Source organism: Ixodes scapularis, unplaced genomic scaffold, assembly GCF_016920785.2.
Source record: "Ixodes scapularis isolate PalLabHiFi unplaced genomic scaffold, ASM1692078v2 PGA_scaffold9__187_contigs__length_104089568, whole genome shotgun sequence".
In the NCBI taxonomy this organism is placed as follows: domain Eukaryota; kingdom Metazoa; phylum Arthropoda; class Arachnida; order Ixodida; family Ixodidae; genus Ixodes; species Ixodes scapularis.
The window spans coordinates 21,606,779-21,629,864 of record NW_024609884.1 but is presented as its reverse complement, the minus strand read 5'-3'; the positions used below and the strand labels follow the sequence as shown (position 1 = coordinate 21,629,864).

The following is a 23,086-nucleotide window of genomic DNA, read 5'->3' as shown; positions in this document are numbered from 1 at the left end:
ATAACTGTTGTGTGGCTTCCGGTCCTCACTGAATATTATGTAGCAACATTACAAACAACAGACCGACAATCCACTCTTAGATTCAGTGCAAAATCAGTAGAATGTAAAGTCCACCCAGTACCACAAGGCTCTATAGAGCATTGTTAGTTCTAAATTTTAGGTTACAAACAAAAAAAAAAGATAGGCAAGTAAAAAGAAAATTACAAAGGAAAGGGTAATGTGAAAATGTGAAGGGCAAAAAGAATAAGAAGAACTTAACAGACACCAAAAAGCAAGAAAAGGACATGGTTAGAGCAGAAACAACATAATGTTCCAAGTGAGAGTACCATAGTGTGCGTTGGTGTAGCAGAAGTGAGCTTCAGAAAGACATAGCACTAACTCACCCTCTTTTGCGTCTGTGCCGTCTGCGGCACGCTGTATAAGTGTTGCAGCTGCTGTTGCGCCTGCTCGTAGCCAAGAGAGGAAGCAGGCTGTGGGGTCGGGTAGGAGGAGTACGACGACGCGACCGGCGACATAGGCGCTGTCCGCTGGGACCCCGAAGTGCCCATGGGGTAGTCGCTTCGCGTAGGCATCGGGGGTCCCCCCGCCATAGCTCCCACGTCGCCTGCACCAAATGCCGCCGCATCCGCCGAGCCAGCCAAAGGTCGGGCCCTGGCCATCAAACTTGGAGACGGTCCCGGGTAGGGATGGTGCTGCGCCGAGCCCATGGTGGGATAGCCCAGGTTCTGCTGCGGCACATAGGGCTGCGTCTGTTGCTGCGGCGCTGTGCCACCGTAGTAGCTGCTGGTCGAGCTTGTGGCAGCCGAAGGAGTCTTTGCAGCGGCCATGTGGGGCATCACCATCTGCTCCAGTTGCTGGAGACTGCTGGTTGCCACAGGGGCCGTGGCAGTCGTGCCCCCGCTGCCAGGGGAAAGCACCTGTCCCGGACTAGAGAGGTGGGTGGCCCCGGGGCTCGGGTAGCTGCCTTGAGACGAGGATTGCTGGCTCGTCACGACGCTGGGCGAGCCTGCCGGCGGCGTGGGTGTGGGTCGTCGCGGCGAAGGGTACGACCCTCGGTACTGCGGGCTGTTGGGCGCCTGGCTAGGGTACGGCGACAGGTGCGAGGGACTCGTGGCATCCGACCCCGAGAAGGGGTGCCCCGGAGAGTAGGCCGACTGGGGGTATTGCTGCATGCGAGCGGGACTTCCCTGAGGCAGGGCTGGCTGGCTGGTGCTGCCCGTGGGGTACCCACCGGGCCGCTGGAGACTTCGCGAGGGCATGCTCTGACTCACGGCCGAGTGGCTCATACTGCCCGCCGTCCCGTAGGTGGCTCGATTGGCAGCTGGCTGCGCCGAGGGATACGTCGTCTGGGGGTACGACGCCAAGGTTTGGTCCGGCAGGTGCGTCGTCGCCTTGGCCGTCATCTGCGCCACGTGCGGACCGTTGCCCTGGGTGCCGTAGGCGGGTCTTTGGGGCGAGCCGTGTTGCTGGGGAGCGTGCATCGAATACTCCTGGCCGGCGGCGTACTGCCCCTGGGCTGTCCGGTGTTGCTGGCCTGCTAGTCCCGCCCCCAGGGCATGCTGGGCGCTCATGACGTCTCCGTGCTGCTGGTAGCCAGGCCCCGAGCTCAGGTAGTGGCCCCGCCAGACGTCCTGGGTTCGCTGCGGGGCCCCCATGGCCCCGTACGGATACTGGTCGGTGGCCGACTGAATACGCTGCCCCACCAGCGCCTGCTGCGCATAGCCCGTCATCATCGAAGACTGCTGCGCCGCCTCTCCCATAGCGTGCGTCCGCATGCCATACTCGGGGGTCAGGTGCGTGGCGGCACCATAGGCCCCGTAGTGCATCTTCTGGGACACGTCCCCCTGCTGCTGCGAGTAGGCCGGCTGCATCTGCGGGTAGGCCCCCATCTGGGCCTGGCCAGAGCCCATCGGGTTGGCCGCCATCAGGGGCGACACCAGGTCCTGCGAGGCCCCGTAGCCAGCCAGGGCCCCCGCACCTTCCTCCATGCCCTGGCCGTAGCTGTCCCCGCCGAGCAGCTGATAGTCCGCCATGATGCTGGCTCCACACACTTCACCCACTCATCGCATCAGCGCTTCCAGCCGCCCCCGGGAGCCAAGCTCCACCCTGCGGGGCCGGCAGCACACATGTCACGCTCTGAAACAGGCAAACCCAGGGCAGATTTAAAAAGTTGTCCCGTGGCAACAAGACATGCATACGACATTAGCCACTGACACGTCCACACCGGAAACAAGCAGAAATAAGAAAACCATTTGATGATACTCCGTATCAACCAGCTTCTACATCAGTGAATCATGCTAGCGAGGAGACAAACTTTTAAGGAGCCGAACATTTCGCACCGAATTTTCCAACTCGGAGGAACTTCTACTTCTACAAATGTCTGGCACCAACTCAAGCAGCTATCTCTGTGTGCTTCTCCAGCACATGACCTGGACCTGTGCGAGCAAAGCGCAGGATTCAGATCATGCATGCACTTGACAGGCGAGATCCCCTGCAAAGGGGTCATGTGAAGCAAACAAAAAAAATAAAATCTAACTATACCATCGGAATCAATTACATGCAACTATGTCTTTCTTAAATTCTTATTGTGAACAAATCATTAGTTTGACAACATAACCCAATAGTCATGGACCCCTCCTCCAAGGCAGTCATGTTGAACATGTGACACAACCAATCACTGTCTCTCTCTTACTCCAGTCTATGTTGTAGGAAAACTGTTGAACGAGATGAACGAAAGCAAATAATGCTCGGTAACAAAAAGAGGAGGGAGGCAGTGATGGAAGCAGTATTTGACCTTTTGTAGCAAGTTCTGTAGCAGGCAAAATACTGGTTTGGAGCAGCCGCCAACGCTTTTGGAGCAGATGCCAACATCTGTTAGCACACCATTCGAAAATGAAAAAGTGATTACATAGCTAAATAAGTCCATCTACAATAACGACTAAGGGTTTCTCATCTACAATAACGACTAAGGGTTTCTCTTTGACACTGGATCATATTATTTATTACCTTCTGGAAAAAAAAAATAGATAGGGTGCAAAAAAACACAGCACCCTAATTTTAGAAATAAGGTTCTGGTCAAAGTAGGTTCCATTCAAAATGGGCACTCAAAAAATTGTTGAAAAAATAATTAGCGCAGCACCTCAGTTGGGATAAAACCTCTCTCCCCTCCCATTTTTACACCCGGTAGTTTATTTAGCGTGTAAATAGAATACCGTAAAATGACGGCAAAAACCAGCATTTCAGTTCTGGCATGTATATCAACACAAATTTGCCTTCATCGCCCCCCTTTCCAAGATCAACCTAAAATCAAGACCAAAGAAGGTAGACCTGGAACAGTTCTGAGCATCATTTCCGAGCCTATCGCATTAACCCAGGCGCTCACCCATGTCAGCCACTGCTCCTAGAACTCAGGTGCAAAGCAGTAAAGCTGGACGCGCGAGCTGGTGAGAGGCGGCACGAAGTCATACGGCAGACATGATAATCAAGTGATATCATCAGGGGTACAAGACCCTGGGGTTCTATCATATCAGAGTAGCAGTTATCTTACTATTTTGCAATTTTTTTTCACGACTTTTTGCTCCTGACATTGCCGACATCGTCTGGAAATTTAGACAATGTGGGCGATCAACCTGCCAGCGCATCAACCGACCAGCGTGGTTGAGGAGCAATCTCTATAAAACCTTTTTTCACCTTAATTCAAAGTGCAGCCGCAACCACAAGCCAATGGGACCAACCAAACAACGTCAAAGTGCGACATCATGGCATTCGTCCATCTTCCTGTGCATGTTCTTCAATTGACTAAAGCACTCAAGTACACAAATGCCTTGCGACTTGCGCTTTTAGTATGTGTGTTCGCAGTTGAATGTGTCAGAGTCTTTGAGTGTGCTCTGACCTAAGTAAGATGAAACAAACTGTACAGTGGGTAGGCGAGTAGAGACGCTGTGAAATATATATAGACCTTTTTCGCTTATTCTCGTCCCCAGCCACCTGGAAGGCATACCGGTATGGGCGACGAAAAAATAAAACATTTCAACTTGCAAATAGTAAAAAAATTTAAGGGGAGACAAAGGAAGAATGGGTGACGATTACACTTATATCCTAAATACATTCCATTGGCGCGGCGACAGCAAAAGTGTTTTCGCCCATACTGGAAGCGATGATATTTCAAGATGGCGGCGCCCTTGTTACATAGTGTAACAAGGGCACCGCTTTGTACCACTTTCCTTTGTTCCTACTTCTCTCAATATTAGAGTCGACCAATAATAAAATATTTTTATGTTTTGCTTTGCGTCAATCCATCTCGGCACAGGTTTGGTGCAATCCATAGCAAAAATGGCATTTTGGCGCAAGATGTAGTAGACTTTCCTTCATATCGCAATTTGGTGCAAATGGCACAGCACTTCCATTACTGGGGAGGGGCATAGAGACCAGGTAGGGTGGGCTGGGCTAGATAGAGCTCTGCACAGGGCCGGGCCAACCCCATTCAAAAGATTAAGAAAAGTTTTGAAGAGCATATACAAGTTGCATATTCTACGGAGTCCAGTATGGACTAAAGCCACAAGGATTAAAAAAAAAAATTTTTAATCCTTCGACGTTCTACAAAATGTGCTACACCATTGTTCGAGCCCGGCCCGGGCCCAGAAACAATCCATGCTACCCGGCCGGGCCGGGCTCGAACAATGGCGTAGCACATTTTGTAAAACACTACGACTAAATGCTTATGCAATGATCGCTTAGGTTTGAAAGAAACGAAAAAGTTGAATTGCAAACTTGCAACGACGAACACATAAATACTGAACATCTTCAATCCATCGTGACTTCAGTTCATACTGAACTCCGTAGAATCTGCAACTTGTATATGCTCTTCAAAACTTTTTTTTATCTTTTAGACAAGTGCTATTAAAATCTCTATGCTGACATTCTCATTTTTATGCCGATACATAACGTCTTGACAGTATCTTTAATGCAAATTAGGTCAAACGAAACAATTGCACAAACACCTTACCAGGGCAGCTTTGAATTTAAGAGATGAGGCACGCCTCGGCCTCTCACCAGGCCGGGCCCGAACCAGACCTGATCAGGTAGGCATCCCATCGGGCCGGGATCGGGTCGGGTAAGACTAAGCGTCAGCGGGCCCGAGCTGGGCCAGGCAATAAAAAGTAGGCCCATACAGTGCTCTAGGCTGGGCCACTGTCCAATTTGCTCAGTTCTCTCTCACAATTGCCTGGCACAAAAACGGGAAATATAAAACTTCCTAAATTCATAGTTGTAATTGCTAAGGCCCTAAAAATCATGAATTTGTGTGTATATCAAGTAGTCTATATGGATCTCTATCAAGAAAAATCGCTCAAAATTTTGTGTCGTAACCCTTCTAAGCCCTTGGTCACGCAATGAATCCCCCCCCCTAAGATCATGACTAGCCAAGGACAAACACAACACCATGTATGTGCTTAACTGGCAAGGCGCCAACTTCTTTCCTTACCGCGCCTATTCAAATCAATCAATTTAATCGGTGGATTTAAAAACCCCATTTCAACACATTCAGTGCCGTTTTTGGATGCATGGTGCTGTCTAGGATGTTACATAGGAAATACACTTTGGGTTTCGGTTTCAATTTCCGCTTTTCCGCAAGACTTGTCTTGGACGAGCTGAGCTCATCGGCGGCTTTCTGGTTAAAAATGCCGCGGACGAGCCCAGCTCGTACAGTGGATTTTTCGGTAGCCCTCAATTCCACGGACGAGAGTAGCTCGCCCGAGTGGTTTGCGGCGCTGATCATAGATGGCAGCACTCGTCTTAGTTCTTTTTTTGCTGCCGTTGGATAAATGAGAAGGTACTCTGGCAACAGTCATTCAAAAATGTAGTCACTAGCTAGCAGAGCGCACAAAACTTCATTGAGAAAAAAAAAAAGAAGTGATCACTGATGAGAGCTTGAGTGACTTGGAAGTTGAGTTGTTTGTCAAGTGAAAACGATGATGACTTTGTTGCTGAACTCAGCTCTTCAAGTGAATCCAATGACGACGACAACGACAATGATTCGGATGGTGGCGGCGATTCCACACAGTCCGCAACCTCAAAGAAGACGGCTGCACCGTACTTTGTGTTTTTAAAGCAAAAACATCAACAGGACTGTCTAAATTTACTGTTTTTCTTTACACTCAACCCAAGAAGATGCTTAACATGTATGCAGAAATGCAAGATGCTTTGTACATAGGCAGAACTGTTAGAAGGTTCATGTGCCTACCAAAAATATGATTTTTTCATAATAAACTTTTGAAAGTCTACCTGTGATACTAGAGGAATAAAACTCACCAATAAAAAAATATTTCATTTATAGGTTACTTAAATTTTTTTTTAAAAAGTGTCACTTAAAGGCCGATGACCAGACTCGAGCTTCTGCAAGGCAGAAGATCCTCCTCACCATGGGGGAGAAGAAAACAGGCAATGGCAGGCAGGTTAGAAGAGGTGAGAGGAGGAAGGAGGGAAAAGTGGAAAGCGCGAACTGGTCGTCGGTTTATAAGTCTTAAAGGGGTTTAAAGATCCAGGATCCTGAGCGATTGCATCAAGCGTGGCGTCCTCGTCGCGCGCCGACGTTCCTCAAAAACATCCTCGACTTACGTGCATATGCAATCAATTGTGTCGGTGAAAGTGGCAACAATGAGTCAGATGATGCGCATTCATTGGATTTTAGTTTTTAGAGTGGTAGTGGGTCGAACTAGCTTGGATTATCCAAAGGTGCCCGTTGGCATGTTTCGTTTCGTGTGCTACACGCATTTTTGCGTCCCTGAGCTCTTGTGGATACTAGGCATGTTCAGAGTGCATTATTTTTCATCTGCAGGGTGTCAATGTCATATACACACGATTTTATGCATCAGCAACAAAACAAGTGGAGCTTTCTTCGAAAAGCCGGCTCGGACCCGACCTCGGCAGAACACTACAGAGTCGCATGAAACGCTTTAGTCGGGACTTTGGGGAGCAATACAGCCAGTCATCACAGGGGCTAACTTTATTTTCTGCAAAACGAGAAGTTTTGTATAAGGGCTTTCCAAACTTGCAGGATTTGTTTCTAAAAAAGTAAGATACAAAATGCACATTTTTTTTTTTTTGCAAGGCACATTGAATTAAGATTAAAAGAAATTTGAGTTAATTACACAAAATTTTACATTACATTTTTCTTTTTTTTCTTCTTTTTGCTATATAATAAATATCTTGCTAGACATAAAACTGTTGAAAAAAGAATTTCTTTAGCAACATTTTGATATGCTTCGGTACACCTAGCAGTGTAATTTGCAGCTAAACAATTTTTTTACTGAGACCGCCCTATAAATGGCTTTTTTTCTGCAGTAAAGAAAAGTGTTAAGCCCTTGGCAGTGCAGTGAACCTTCCTGAGGACTACAACTAGCCAAGCACAAGCTCCAAGTCAAGCATCTGCTTGACTGGCTAGGCCACCTTAAGCCTAAACTATAACCCCCCCCCCCCCCCCCCCCACCACCAAGGATAACAAACAGCCACATGCAGGTCCCAAGTCATGCATGTAACTCACTGGCGAGGTCCCCTTTGTGCCTAAAGTCATGTTTCAATCCACCAGGACCCTGTCTCGCCAAGTACTTGCCCCAGGCTATAGATGTGCTTTGGTCCTGCTATTAATCTCTCCCGAGGACAACTAGCCAAGCATAGGCCAAGGTCATGCCTGTGCCTGACTAGCAAGGCCCCCTTTAAGTAATTGGTAATGAAGCTTCCAGAAGACAACTAGCCAAGCACAGGCCCAAAGTCATGTACACGCTCAACTGGTGAGGCTCCCTTTCAGCACTTAGTAGCGCCATTAATGAAGCTCCCTGGGGACCACATCTAGCCAAGCACAGGCCCCAGGTCATGCGTGTGCCCGGCTAGTGAGGACCCCTTTGAGCCCCAAGTTGTGCAACAAACCTCCCCTCCCCTCCCTCCCTCCCTCCCCTCCCCCCCCTCCTCCCCCCCCCCCCCCCCCCCCCACACACACACACCTATTGAGGACAACAGGTAGCCAAGCATAGGCCCAAGGTCGTGCATATGTTCAGCTGGTGAGGTTGACCCATTGATAGTGCAATGAAGCTCCCCAAAACCAACTAGCCAAGCACAGACCCCCATGGTGTCTGCTTTGTCCCTTACTATGGTTCTTGACATAGAAACAAGATAGCTAGTTCCCAAGCCTCCCAATGGTTGAATGTGAAACCTGTGTTATCACACAGAGCAGGTTGCAGTTATCATACCAGGCTTGGCAGGTTGCAACACGGTATGGTTGTAGAAGACTGTTTCCCCCTAATCAGACGAACTTGGCAGCTTGCTCCCTACGAGTCCCTATCACGCAAGTGAATGACGTTTTAACAAATGACGTATCACTGGGGTGCGTGTCAACCCACCCGCCCCCTCTTCATTCACGCCACTTTGCGGTGACAGTCTGTGGCAGCTCATTACAAAAATGTTAACCCACCTGGCCCACCCATACATGCCGCTTCGCGGTGGCCGACCATTCACTGAAGTGTCTTTCAATGAAAAGTAAGGGGCGGGACTTCATTCACTAAAATATTCGACCAACTGAGTGCTGCCCGCTCCCTACTGCATGCCCCAATATTTTAAGCAACCAGCACGCTGAATTTATGAAGCCTCAAAAAGAAATAGAAGTAATGAGCTTAAAAGCTTCTTGAAAAAAAAAAAAAATAAAAAACATAACACAAAGATCAAACCTGTGGCCGCTCCATCAGCTGAGAAATGAGGTCCAGGACATTATCACAGCAATGACTGTAGCACAAGTTTTTTTTTTCTTCCTTTTTTTTAATTGAAGTTTTTTGTTATAAGAGTTGAGTAAATATGATGCAACATATTTACTCAACCGAAGGTATAGTCAAGCAAAAGGCATGTACGAAAATTTTTCACAACTTTATGTCCCAAATCTGACTCGGGGCGAAAAAGCAAATTTGCACTTCACAAAGACTACTTAAACCAATTTCATGACCCCTTTAAAACTACTAAAGTAGCAGGTAAGGCAGACCCCAGTTACAACTAAAATCACCATGCACAATTAATTCACAAAGTATTCTAACCAAATTTTGCCAAATACCATGTTCAAACTATGAAGTCAGAGCAACAAAACGTTTGTTACTGGGAAGATCAGACCGTGGCGCCCCAAGCGGCTAACTTTAGAACTACATGGATGGGGACAACAAATACAATGACTTAACGCTCGGCTGACATAACCGAACGCTGCGTCAGCGTTCGGCTGAAGTTCATGTTCTCGGTGAGGGGGAGGAGGGGCTCTTTTGTTACCACTCCGGCCTGCATGAACAATGCAGCATGCACGGTACCCAGCTCAGCACAAAAGCCAAAGTGGTTCAAGCTCACATATTCTGACGACTGCTTTCGGAGAGGTCCCGCACTAAACATCACTTCGTTTATTGTTAATATTTTTACGTTACACTGTGCCCCGCGCTCTATTGAAGATAATGACAAGGACATGCCCACAAAGCCCGTGGGAGTGTCCACAGGCCTTCCGTTGCGTAAACACCGAGGTGCGGAGAAAAGGAACGGGTCAGAGCGCCCCCATAGTTCAATCTCCTCGCCAATAGCTGCCACTTCACATACAAGTTACTAACTCAAGAAGTACTTCAATATTGCACTTTATGTTAACTGCACAAACAAAAGTACAGCAGAGAATAATGCAAAATCAAGTAGACCTGTTGGCATAGGAACAAAACTTTATCTTGAACTGGTGTTCAAGCCACAACAAAGAGGATGGGAGAAAAAGTTAAAAGTTCCAAAGATTAGAACCACCACTAGAGAGAGTTTAGACCCTCTCTAGTCCTGTCACAATGATAAAAGATCTCATGGTTGTTAAAAGGGTGCTAAAGACGTTTCAGAGATTGTCTGTTCTTGGTGATAACTCTTTCTACGGGGATCGCAGCATCCCAGAAATCGAAAAATTATGCTCGTACGCATCTATTTCCTGACTAAAAATGTGATTGAAATTTCTGCCACGCCCCTTTCTGAGCAGAAAATTCTGGAGTACAGAATTCAGCAGAGGCGCCAGCGGCATGATGAGGGGCGTCAGCGCCTCCGCTGAATTCTGTGCAGCAGATTTTTCTGCTCAGAAAGGGGCATGGCACGAATTTCAATCACATTTTTAGTCAGGAAATGGATGTCGCACGAGCACAAATTTTCGATTTCTGGGATGCTCAATCCCTGTAGAATGAGTTATCCCCAAGAACAGACTATCAGAAATGTCTTTAGTGCACCTTTAAGAGGGAGGGATCGAAGCAGCAAAATGTTCATCACAAAAGGCAGGGGCACTCCAATCAAACTTTCATTACAGAGCTGGATGGTTTACAGAACAAACCACTCAAATTAACGCAATGTACATCCTTTTTTTTTTCTTTTTTGTTAAGGTGAAAAATAGTGTCGGCCACAGCAAAGCAGTGGAATAGCTACACATTAGTGCTAGAGCAATGTATGTCAAGGGACAGCATGTCAAGGTGTACTAGCATGCAATACTTAACTGTCCTAAGTGGTTTAACATACTGGGAAATTATTTCATATACTTATAATGCAATTAAATGCAAAGGTGCAAGCGAGCTGGACAAGAATGACGAATACTTCCAATTTCTAAAATGTAACCTCAAATGCCTTGGCTATGAAGTGTAATTCATTTATTCCAATCTGTTTGTAGAGTACTGAGCAGTTGAAGTTGGATGTAAAGTGCACACATGCAAAGCTGCTTATCATAAACCACAACTCTTTTATCAAAAACAAGAAGACTGACAAATTTTGTTGCACATAAAAGGGGGAAAAAAACTGGAAACTTAGAAGGGCTATGCTACTTTATATGCAACAGTGACAGGCCACAGAGAGGGAGGGACCAGCAGCAGGAGGCTTGTCCTTTTTGCGCAGAGAGCGCACAAATATCCCCCTGCTCGCTGGATGCTTATCTCCAACAAACAAATGGAAAACAGACAAACAAGCAAACTTGGCAGCCCCCGTCTACGTCTACCTCCGTCTGCCTGAGAGGAGCACCCAGGAAGCTGTCTGATTTCCTCTGTGACCCACTTTCACCCCAGCCCTCTGCAATCTCTCCTCCTTTTCCGAAACGCTGCTTTTCTTGTTTTAAAATGCCAGCAGGAATGCCGAGCAAAAGTAAAGAGCAATGCAATCAGTGTGCACAGAGCATGGGATTGAAAAAGTGACCCTACCATTTAAGGCAGGTAATTGTTTGTTGTGCGTATGTTTCTACAGCCTGAAGTCAGCTTCAGTGGGTGTCTGGTGTGTCAGCTGTAGATGAGCAACTTAGCCAGTGCAGTACAACTGCTAGCCTGGGGTCTTTAACATGCACCATGCAGTAGTGATGGCAGGTAATAATTATTTAACTGAATGCAGTTATTAAATATTGCTGTAGTACTATGAATCATGACAACCAATGACTGTAGCAAAAAATATAAACTGTAGGCAACTGGCCAAATGAACTGGCATCTAATAAGGTCAGGCCATAAATAAAATAAAAACCTTTACTGTGCTCATGTAAATGGAAAAGTCAGAAGTAATGAAACCTGAGTAAAAAGTCTAAATGTAGAACTAAGCTGACGTGCCACAGATGAGAAACCAATGGCTGCTTAAACTACTTGCACACTTACTGCAGTCTGTTTACACCAAGCTGGAAGTACAGAAATACCTACATGTGCCACAATGGCATAGAGAGGAATGAACGCTTGCATGGCAGGTGTGTTTTGACGACACAAAGGGCCTCAGCTCGTAGACTGGGCTGCATTGTTAGGTTATGATGAACTTTTTCAAACTCAACAGCTGCAGAATTAGAACCCTTTGTCCAGTTAGAGCAACAAAATTACTAACTCTGACAACGCTTGCGAGTCAAAAATACAAAATCTCCCGATATGGTACAGTGCTCACGCACTGTGAATGCATTTACATTAGAATGGCTTGCCACTGACCGTGTGCAGTCCCTTGAGAACAAAGTGGTCAGCATGGACCTGTCCTATTTGTACTTTTTGCCCATTAGTGCATTCCATAGTCAACAATGCACTGAGTGCAACCTCGAAGTGCTTGTTCCATTCAAATATCTGCTGTAGTATGCCAGTTTCTGTCAAGCCAAGTGCTTTTAAACTCTGAAATAGTGCAGTAAAATATTACGCACCAGTATTACCCCCAATAATGTACATGGGGCTATCCATCATTTTCTATATTCCCAGTCGGAGTGCGTGTGGCTATGAACTGCAATTGGGCATGGCAAAAGGGAGCGTGAACATCCCCACGAGAAGGAGGCTAGAGTCTGTTCGCACCATGAGCTGCAATGATCTAGATTGAGCTCTCAAAACTATACTTTTGAACTGTCCCCATTGTGGCTTACCTATAGCTACCAAGTTTGTACAAAGAAGCTCCTTCCCTCAGCTTCCTAATGGCACCTTTTGTTTCATATGAAGGAATCCTCAAACCAAGTGTCCGACTCTCAAAAATGATGAATAGCCCGACAAAAAAACTTTTCACCCCCTTAGTGTTCAGGTGAATTACTTGTCAGGTAGTGGACAAATACAATCATGCTTTTTCCACCAAAGTACATTGCTAATTGAGGCCTTTACCACACAGCCACAGCAGGCAGAAAGAGAAGAAACACATTTACACTGCTATTGAGTCAGACTCAAAAAAATTAAGAGATGTGGAATTATGTACCACAAAAGGGCACAAAAACTAGTTTACCATAACATTACCATAGCTGGCATAACCAGAACCATACAAAAATATAAAAGGTAATCACCAATAAACATTGACAATACCTCCTACTACAAATATGAGAAGGCAATAAAACGTTGGAGGAAGCACAATAGACTTCCCTCGATCAGGAGCCCAGCCTTAGCTCAGATGACCTGTAAACCCATGGGGCAGTTTGATGACCTCTGCAGATATTATCTCCTGCAGATAAAAATTGATTTTTTATCTATGCAGGCACAAAGCAGTACCTAAATGGCTGCCATGAATGCCTCACAGCTTAGATCATAAAGTGCAATTCCATCCCAGGGGAGGAAAAGGCTTGAAATTCAAATTACAGGAACCCTATCTGTGTACTTTAGGGGTGGCGTGTAATGTTACAGCTGGGAAAGGTCATACTAACTACCGATTAAAGAAAAAATATTGAAGGGTTATGTTTGATGAATTGATTTACATAGATGTATTAGTCTCTTCAATTTAATTTGGTTTGGTGGCTGAGTGATAGACACTCTGTGTCTTTTGCTTCGGCCAAGAGGTTTAATTTCCCTCCAAACCAAGGACTTTTTCTTTTTTACAATAATTTTATGGTGTTTAGGCAGTTTTAACACTAGTAGGTCTATAAATAAGCATTTGGCTTATTCCTCGTTGCTCCTTTGCCAGCTAAATGCTGAGGGCATGTGACGAGGGGCGGATTCGGGGGGGGGGGGGGGGGGGGGGGGGCGGAAGGGGGTGGATGTCTTAAGGGCACAGGGTAAGATAAAATTGAAAAAAAAATCGATTTTAGTTTTTTTCGCAATTTGAAAAGTTTAGTTCTTTCTGCACATTTTCCATTGTCCCAGTGTTTTTAGAAAGCTATATTTCGCGCTGAAAATCACTTATTCTGAAAGCAAGTAGCAGGTGACCACGCCTCCTTTTGGGATACACTCCCTGTTTATCGATGAATTCTCCAACAAAACAAAATGAACACAAGACCTAAAAGCTTGCCAGTAACAGATAATCTCAAAAAATTATTTCGCAACTATTGCATAGGTTTTTTTCAACCAAGACAATCACGAGACACTGTGCACGTTTTTCTCAGGTGTGTACGGTGTGTACATTCAAGCGTTTGTATTTTCGTAACGACAAAATGGCGCCATTGAATGCTGTTCCTTTATTCAATGGTGGCAGCATTGCACAAGCCAATGCTTTGAAGTTTTGTGGATGGAACCCTGTTTCGAAAGCCATCAAGTGGCTGAGGGAAGTTGACGTCACTCGAATATACTTTACGGACCACGCGACATGGCAGGTCACAAAAGAGGCCCGGCAAGCAAGGCGATAAGCCTAAAGGCGAAGACACGACTTTAGCAATGCCTTTCAAGCTGGCGGCTATTGAAAAAATGACTCTGAGGCTGTTGGTGCCAATAGAAATTCGTTATTCACCAGTTTTTTTACTTTAATCTCAATTATCTCAAAACAGTGTTTTTTAGTACATAGGTACCATTTTTTCCTTAACCTGACATTATAGAGGGTTGATTTTTTATTCCTATCACATACATGGGTGTTCAAAAATACTGAACTAAAATTAAAAATGTGCACCTAGCAGTTTTTGAGTTACAAAGTTTTCAATAGATGAAAAAAACTAAAATTTCAGTACTAGAATAAAAAAAATAAAAAAATAAACTTATTTTAGATTGGTTCAAATAATTCTAGTTCAGTGGATAAAACACAATATTTCGAACAAAATGATATATACATGACAAGAATACTCCTAATAGTCACCGAGAAAAATGTTCCTCAACATGGCCTCAAATGCATGGGGAGTATAGGACTTACCCTGTGCCCTTAACCCCTCTCTTGAATTCTGCATGTGTAAAAACTTGGGGCGTGGAAACGGCAAAGGAAGGGGGGGAGGGGGGAGGGGTGTTCTTAAACATGTGATACGCTGACCAACACCTGATCACCCCTCAAGAAATACCTGCGTCCGCCCCTGGGCATGACAAATTGATACTCAGGATACATGACTTTTCTGCTTGGTTTACGAATGAGAAATTAATTGCAAGCATATATAATGGTACTTATTACCATATAGCTATCAGTTAGAAACAACATTCAATGGAGGTGTTTCTTCTCCAACTGTATCAAACCTGAAAAAGTGTTCAGAATTTGTTCCAAACTGTTTTTTGGAACTCCAAAACGGGTGAGTAATTGGAGATTCCATAGATCATTATTTCTGACAGTGGTATCCATATAAAAATAAGTACCATTATATGCCTGCAATTTATTCATTTTCTTTTCACATGCACAAACCAATGCATCCTGACTGTTAAACCTGTGAAGTCACCAACATTTTGTTAGTGAAGGAGCAACAAAAAATAAACTAAACACTTTTTTTTTTTTTAACTGAACAATGTCAGAATTGAGCAAGTGTACCATAAAGTTATGTAAAATAAAAGAACTTGGTTTTTCGGGGGGAACCAAACCCAAAGCTTTTTTGGCTGGAGTAAAAGATATGTGTATCAACCACTCAGCGATTGACTAATATGTAAATATAAATCAATTTATTAAATGTGGTGCTCACGCGCTCATCCATAAAGCATGTAGCGGTGCCACCCTCACTGAGGAAGTCCTGGCCCGATGGAGAGTCTACACCCCAAAGAGAGGGCCCCCACCTGACACAGATGACCCAGGCAGTACACCCTCTCCACACACCAGTTCCAACTGCGAACCAATGCAGTCAGCTAAGCTTCCATCCGAGCAGCGACCTGTTCTACATGCTCTGCAGGTGTTCTCCCCACAGTCCAACATCTGCTGTGGGAGTGTGCGGGGCTCCACGAGCGTACTCGTTTTCTAGACCTCAGTATACATGCTTACGAGGACTGGATCAACCCGAAGTGCAGTGCCTGAGCAAAACAAACGCTACTATCCCTTTGGGACTTCGCGTGCTCTGCTGGTATCAACCAAAGAATATGTTGTTTTTTGTTCTTTTTATTTTTTAGTTAATTCATTCCTTAACCCTTCCCCTCCAGGCTGTCAAGCCATCCTTGTACCACTAAGGTGTAACAACAACACTGACATTGTATTTCCTCCATCTTTCTATAACACAACCTTTCCCTGCAGCGACATTATACATCGCTCCTAAAGTACTTGAATATGGTGAGTTTCGCTTATATTTCAAGCCTCTTCCCGCTTTCTTAAAAAGCAGAATCACTTTGATGACTAAGGCAAACAGACATTCTGACCAGCATTTAGGCACAGTCTTGACCCCACGTAGGTAAAAAAAAAAAAAATCCCCTTTTTATCCACAGAGGTCAGCAAATCGTCCCTGGAGAAGAAAAGGATTAGTGTCAACTCCAGCACTAACCTTTTCCTTCTCAGCCTTTCTCACTTCTTGCCATTTTCACTCGGATCTTGAATCCTTATTCAAAGAAGGTCTTTGTATGTCATGATTTATCAGCCCTGCTAAATACACTCAACGAGTTACATAATAACATGTATGAACTAGACACCACAGGACACTATTTTTATACTGAATTTTAGTTTTGAATATGGAACTTAAATTCTGAAGATGTGGTTCAGCAACTTTTAAACTATAAAACCATATTTAGGAATCTGCATGATACAAATTGTCATGCATATATCTGACTGCTCAGGGACTGTACTCTCTGCTATTTAGCTAAAAAAATTTTATTATAATTAGGTCATTGACTTTCATCTCCTAACCGAAAGACACCGATAAACATCCGCTGGTGTCAAAAACCCAAAATCAGTTAAAACCAAAATGCACCTTGTTAGACGTTCACGGGTGTGTAATCTTACCTAGAATCAAGCACCCTGCCCGTCTCAGTGGAATTACTGACTTTGGAGAACAGTGGCATTTAGGTCAATCAATTGGTCACCACAGATTGTTACAATGTCTTTGTTGTATTCAGGTCAGAGCTAGATGACAGCGCTCAAAAATAAAGTGGCAGTCGTTATCAGTTGAATCTTGCCAGAGCAAGAGCAACTTGCCTTCCTCATGGCAGAATCATTTTGCTTGAGAACACAATTTTTTTTTTTTTTTATCACACAGCAGAATGGTAGCAGGATAAGAAGAAACTAAGGTCTCCACATAAGTATGTTTTAAGGTATTACGACTGACCCCTGTTCGGACGCTGTTTATCCTTTGTAAGCACTGTCACATTACGGTAAGCCTGTAAGTGTTATGAAGGTGTATACAAACTTTTAATTAAATTTAAACTCTAGTTTTTCTTTTTTCTTCTTAGGTGTTCATTGGCAATTTGTTTTGTCAGTAATCACCATTTTTAGCATCCGTACAAAACAAATCGCCGTAATACGCTGATTTTTTTTTTTTTAATAAATAAACATTGAGACATTCACAGATTTTTCTAATAAATAAACACCAAAAAACCAGAAGCCTACTTATAATAAACCCTCAAAAAATGGCAAGAAAGGAAAATGTCTCTTTGTGAGCCACGAGTGACTAAAGCCTCAAAATAGTTTATTTAATGATAATACCCCACTAATAAAGTACCCGAGAAAATAAATGTTCAATAAATTCTACCTAATAACATGTCAGTGGCCATGCACATGCAACGTAGTAAAAATCTGTTCACCCCTTCTTGTTTGCAAATAACAGCCATCTGGCCTGGTACTGATACACCTGTCCTGCCACACTGATTCTGAATCACAGTTCTCGGCCCGTGTTTTGCAAGAAAGCACCTGCTCATTAAGTTCTGAAATTTCGCAACTTCAGAACTTCTTCCTGAAGTCAAAGTAAAAAGGGCTGAATAAACACTATATAATTCTCGGCCCTTTGGGTAGTACCTGCCTTCTGATCAAATATCGCCTGGAAAGGGGCAAACAAAAACTAAATAAAAACTGTCTGAACTGGTCTGCTTCATTTCTCAGGATATGGACCAAGACTGAATCTGTCATAGCTAAAGGTATTAGCTTGCTTTACTTTTTATGTTTTTCAAGTGCACAAAAAAAAAAAAAAAAGAGTTAAAAGAAAGTTAATAATTTAATCCGGAGGCAACGGGGCTAAAAATTTATTATGAAGGCTTGTACAAGGTTAAAGGCCCTGTTGTACCACACAAAGCCAACTTTTTAGGGTCAATGAAGATGCCAGGATGTCTTTATATACATGCATCAATGCTTTGTGCATCTATACGATGTATAGATGCTTCATATAGATGCATACAGCGCCTATTTATATGGGCCCTGGTCTCGTCCAAGTCAAGAGCCATCTGGAAGCATCCTACAGCAGATGCATGTGCTGATGTATATGCAGCGTCCGACTCCACAAGATGGTGCACCAGTAAAGTTGCAGGTTAGTTTCGGTTTCATCTATTTCTATGATTAAAAATTATTTAAAATATTTTGGGGGAAATCTACTTGCTGTTTTAGACTTAGTTTCTCATGCTTTCAAAAAACATGGTGGAAAAAAAAAAAAAAACGACACTAGGGGCCTCCTAAAAAACAAAATTACAATGTAAAGATGTGACCATAATTTAGAGAAAATAAGATGACACAATATCCTGTAGTCCCCTTTGTCAGACATAAAGGTTACCGCAGAATACTGAAATGGCCAAGAAAGTGCAGAGCTAATGATATGGGGTTCCCTCTGAACCCGCAAAAATAAATGAAGAAAGCTTTTTTTTCTACACTATGCAATGCCACTAAAGCTGAATGCAAATTATCTTGGCAGCATTCTAAACTTACTACTGGAAATCCAAGGCGACGGACAGGATGAAAACACAGCTAGACTAGTTGTTCACAAAACAGAAGACTACAGTTGGGAAAAACTCGTGTCTTGTTAGACATTGCAGTCACTGCAGAATGGTGGGAGAACACCAAAGTAGCCTACAAATCTGGATGGGACAAATGTGGAGTCAGTGTGATAAGGCAGAACCTTCCATCTATAGCTGAGTAAGGGAGACAAGTGATATCATTCCTTCAAGCATGAGAAGACAAGATAATCAGAAAAGATACACAGAGCCTACTGTGTTCAGTAAAGTCAGAAATGGGAGAAACTGGAAAAGAAACTTGGGGGTTGGTCAGTGGACATTACCACATATCCCTACAAAGAAAAGAATATATGCCTGCACACTTCCATTAACAGCTGATCCTCATCAGGTTACTATTGTGCACAATTTACTGGTATAATAAGCTAAAACTTCCCTGGCTCATTTTTTTTTTTTTTTTATGTTGAGAGAAAAGGTGAGGTTATAAACTTTTACTTCAAAAGAAAAACAAATCTAGTTAACTAAACCAAGTTTGATATTTGGATATCAATATAAAGGGAAGCCTGCAAATACTGCCTATCCTCCTATGACAAATGCAGCTTTGTGCATCGAGCAATGACCTTTGAGCATGAGGTTTGTGAATAAGAGTTGTTTACAGCTACAACACAGACAAGCTCATTTTAAATTAATTTATGAGGCAAGCACTTTAACTCTGTCTGCTCTCGTGCCCTTATAAGGCTCTAGTGCCCTTACATACATCACACTACTGGCACCATGCATGTACATACATTATTTCATTCTACCAATGGAAAAAAGTAAATTGTCATCCAGACATATTTTAACTGCAGTGGCTTTTATCTATAAACCAAAAATATATCTAAAGACAGGGGTGGATTTACTGGTCAGGCTTGGGGGAGGGGGGGAGGGGGGGGGGGGGGGGGTCTAAAGCTGACATATTACGGCAAGACCATTGCAGCTCTCTTCGAGAGGAGGAACCTTTGGAAATCAGGCACGGAAAGTCATCTTGTATTTTATAAATCTCTATCTTTACAAACATGCCACCGAGCCTCCATCGGAAAAAGTTGTTTCCACATTGCAACTGTTTTGTGGGGGGGTTTTTAGTATGCCTGTTTTTGGATCAAAGTGCCCTTACGGTTTTGTGCTAAACAAATGGCTCCTAGCCGTTTTAGGTATCTATATGATGCAATTTAAGAAGCAATCCCATGTTACCTGAATTCTTCAATCTTACCGTAAAATACCCGGCAAGCGCCCACTCATACTTAGGAGATAATTGCAAAAAAATGGGGGATGGGTGCTTTTCTGGTCATCAATTTTACATTGAAATGTACTATGCGTATTTTCTCAAATCTTACAAATTTGGTAATGGGCGCTTAATCTGGAATGGGCGGATGTGCGGTATTCTACGGTAGTTCACGATTGAATGATGAGGCGAAATTAGGTTTTATCCGAGAGCATCCAAACCAACTCAAAATGAACTAGTGAATTATTTGTAAAAAAATGAGAAACATGAGTGTGCTAACAATAAGATGTACAACCTTCCTGCAAGCCAAGCTGGCTCAAGGCCAAAGTGGCAGACATTGCTCTGCTTCAAAGCTAGGCCAAATGTACTGGCAACAGAATGAAGCATGCTAGCATTGACTCCCCTTCATGTAGGTGTAGCTATGCAAAACGCATTGTTTGCATCAGCGCTTACAGAAAAGTGTTTTCTAAAACTAGGTGCCTGCACCCCTGTCTCCCACAACACTGCACAGAATTTTGTTTGATTTCACTTAAAATTAGTTAAGCTGACACTAGCAATGCACAATACCACCTCCTTGTCTTATTTCCTTTCGAACTTGTAAGCACATAAAAGCATTTTTGTATGAATTTGTACTAAATGCTAGGAAGATGCCAATGAAGTGAGAAAGGCTGGCAACTAAAGCAAAGTATATCCAGTTGGCAAGGGTTGAGCAATACAATACTAAAACTATCTTACAAACACCTAGATATCTGTGTACAAAAGCTTGTGGCTCACTTAACTCAATGGACATCAATGTGGTTACAAGCAACCTATCAGCCCCCCTCCCTCCAAGCCCTATTTTCTTCCCCAGAAAACAGAATGTAGTTAGTATCTAGAAATACCAAACAACTGTAAATGTGTGACCTTTGAAACTTTTCTTTTTTTATGCTATTAGGTACATGCTTAGTTCCAAGCTTCACGGATTATTCAAGAAATGTTTAAGACATCAATTGTGTTAGGTCATCCCCAACTCTTCCCAAAAAACAGAATGTAGTTAGTATCTAGAAATACCAAACAACTGTAAATGTGTGACCTTTGAAACTTCTCTTTTTTGATGCTATTAGGTACACGCTTAGTTCCACGCTTTACGGATTATTCAAGAAATGTTTAAGACATCAATTGTGTTAGGTCATTCCCAACTCTTCCCAGAAAACTTGTACTGGAGACACGGCCAAAAACCAGCTGCATCTAGACGATCAGTGGAGAAAACTAGAAAAAACAGAAGACACGAATCCTTCTAGACTTAATGAAATGAACAGCCGTAGTCTTGCTACATAAGCATGTGCCCTAAACACAGGCTGACGTCCTCGATTATACTCCCAGTGCTTCCAGAAAATAATCAGGACTGTTTGAACGTTCCAAACTTCCTAAGACTGCGGTTAGAATGACAGAAAGAGCCTGGCATGCATACAGACCAACACACGAAGTCAGTCACAGAAACAACACTCGTGTTTGCGACCGATGCGTTCAATAAAGGCTTGGTACGTGCGGTCTTTCGTGAGTAACGTCCTGACCTTGGTCTGGGGCATTCTGAAACGATCGCTTATCATCAGCTAGCCTGTGAGCTTAGAAATTAGTGCCGCTTCAAAGACTGATTAGTTCGACGAAACTCTACCAAGTAGCCCGCGCCCAAACTCGTAAAGCGAACTCAAAAGGCTCGAAAGAGAGGCGCAACAGCGAGTCTCACGTGATCGCGAATCAGTTGGTTTACTCATACCACCAACGACGAGAAAATTCAAAGAAGCTTAATTCCGTCAATCATTGCGGCCGAATGGAGCGAGGGAGCCGAGCGGGGGAAGGGGAGGGAGGTCTAGCCAGCGTTAATAAGCACGCCTATGCAGCCCGGCTGGTTTTGAAATGAAGGCAATTAATGCGAGCGAATCGGGTATTTGGAGAGAATCGAAACCGCAAGGCACAAAGCTGGTGAAGCCGGAAGCGGACGCCCGTACAGAACCCCGATCGCGAGTCGAAGCGCCCGAGCTGGGGCATGACAGCGAGGCTCGGGCAAGTCGCGCTGCTCGAAGCACGCTGGCTGGCTGCCGGCGATCTCGGCGGTCACGCCGCTTGGAAACGCACGCCAGCGAAGTCGAGCAGGCAAAGAACCGCGGCTCGCCGGTGGGCCCCGCCGGGGCCGCGAGCAAATATGTCAGGGCGCCCGACAGATTATGCACCGCACGAGCGGAAGAGACGACGCCGTGGCCGTCCCGCATTCTTGGCTCTGGGAGCGCGAGCAAAATGCCGTACGGTCCACGTCGAAGATCGAGCGGTGCATAGCCGGTGGTCAGTGTTTGATTAGCCTTAAGCCTAACGAGATGATCATTAGCGAGCTAGTAACACGGTCGTCCAGTGTCCGCGGACCCTTCCCGCTTTCGCTCGATACCGCGGCAGTGACAACGGAGCACCCGCACAAATCGCACACTGGCATTCGGACCCGTTTCGCTTTTCCTCACCTTTCGCTCGATCTCGGCGTCTCACAAAGAGAACACTGGGAGCGCGAATACCGCCGGATTCTTTTCGCAAACACGCCAGAACAATGAGCACAAGTTTTCTTTGAACGCCATTTTAGGCCCATCTTCAGCTACCCAATTCATGATCACTTTTGCCAAATGATAATCGGCTCGGACTTATCTTTCCAATTAAACCTCGATCCCGACCAATCCCGATCAATCGGGAGTGTTCGGGAGTTGCACGTGCAATTCATAAAACGAATCGGGTACTTACCTTGGGTTATTCTAGTGCAACAAACAACATTCACAGGCGATTTTTGTCAAGTTTGAGTCGCTTTGGTCGCTTACATTGTACATCTTGCTAGGACTAGCACGCCATGTTACGACGTCTCTGATTGGTCGACACAAAACTACTATCGAATGAATTTGTTTGCGGAAGTATCGTATTTGAGTTAAAATCGTCGTAAACTCACGTTTCCAAGCTCCCAGGGCTTAGTTAATCGAGAAGATACCGCCACTCAGCATATTAAAGCCCGGCGACCAGTAAATGACAATTGTCATTTATTGGTGATCGGCCAATGAAAGACAAGCTCACACGATGGTCGCGAGCAAAGAGTTATGTTTTTCTTTCTATCCCCGGCATTGCGGCCAATGAGAGGTCGAAGATTTTCATAAACTCCCGGATGTATTAGGCCCCAAAACACTGCTGCTGCTTCGCGAGAAAAACGCCAGGGATCCGTCGCGTCCGTCGCCTGGCCGCCCGGCTTGGACCGGCGTCACCGACCGCGTCATCGCTGATGCGCACCTGGCGTCCGACGCGTGCAGTGTGTCCACGAGCAGTTGATCGTGCCGCCGCCGGTTGACCCGTTGCGTTGACG

At 44.6% G+C, this 23,086-nt stretch overlaps 1 protein-coding gene across 1 annotated transcript in view; it reads right to left on the bottom strand.

Annotated features, from left to right (window-relative positions):
• Nucleotides 1-22,723, bottom strand: part of LOC8052408 (chromodomain-helicase-DNA-binding protein 7) — a 78,830-nt gene extending 56,107 nt beyond the window's left edge. The window contains exons 1-2 of the mRNA XM_040500029.2: nucleotides 22,483-22,723; nucleotides 384-2,136 (exon numbers count right to left, since the gene is read on the bottom strand). Of these exons, the coding sequence (XP_040355963.1) occupies nucleotides 384-2,033 (1,650 nt within the window). The 5' untranslated portion in view covers nucleotides 2,034-2,136; nucleotides 22,483-22,723. The remainder of the gene's footprint in view (nucleotides 1-383; nucleotides 2,137-22,482) is intronic.
• Between the last annotated feature and the right edge of the window lie 363 nt (nucleotides 22,724-23,086).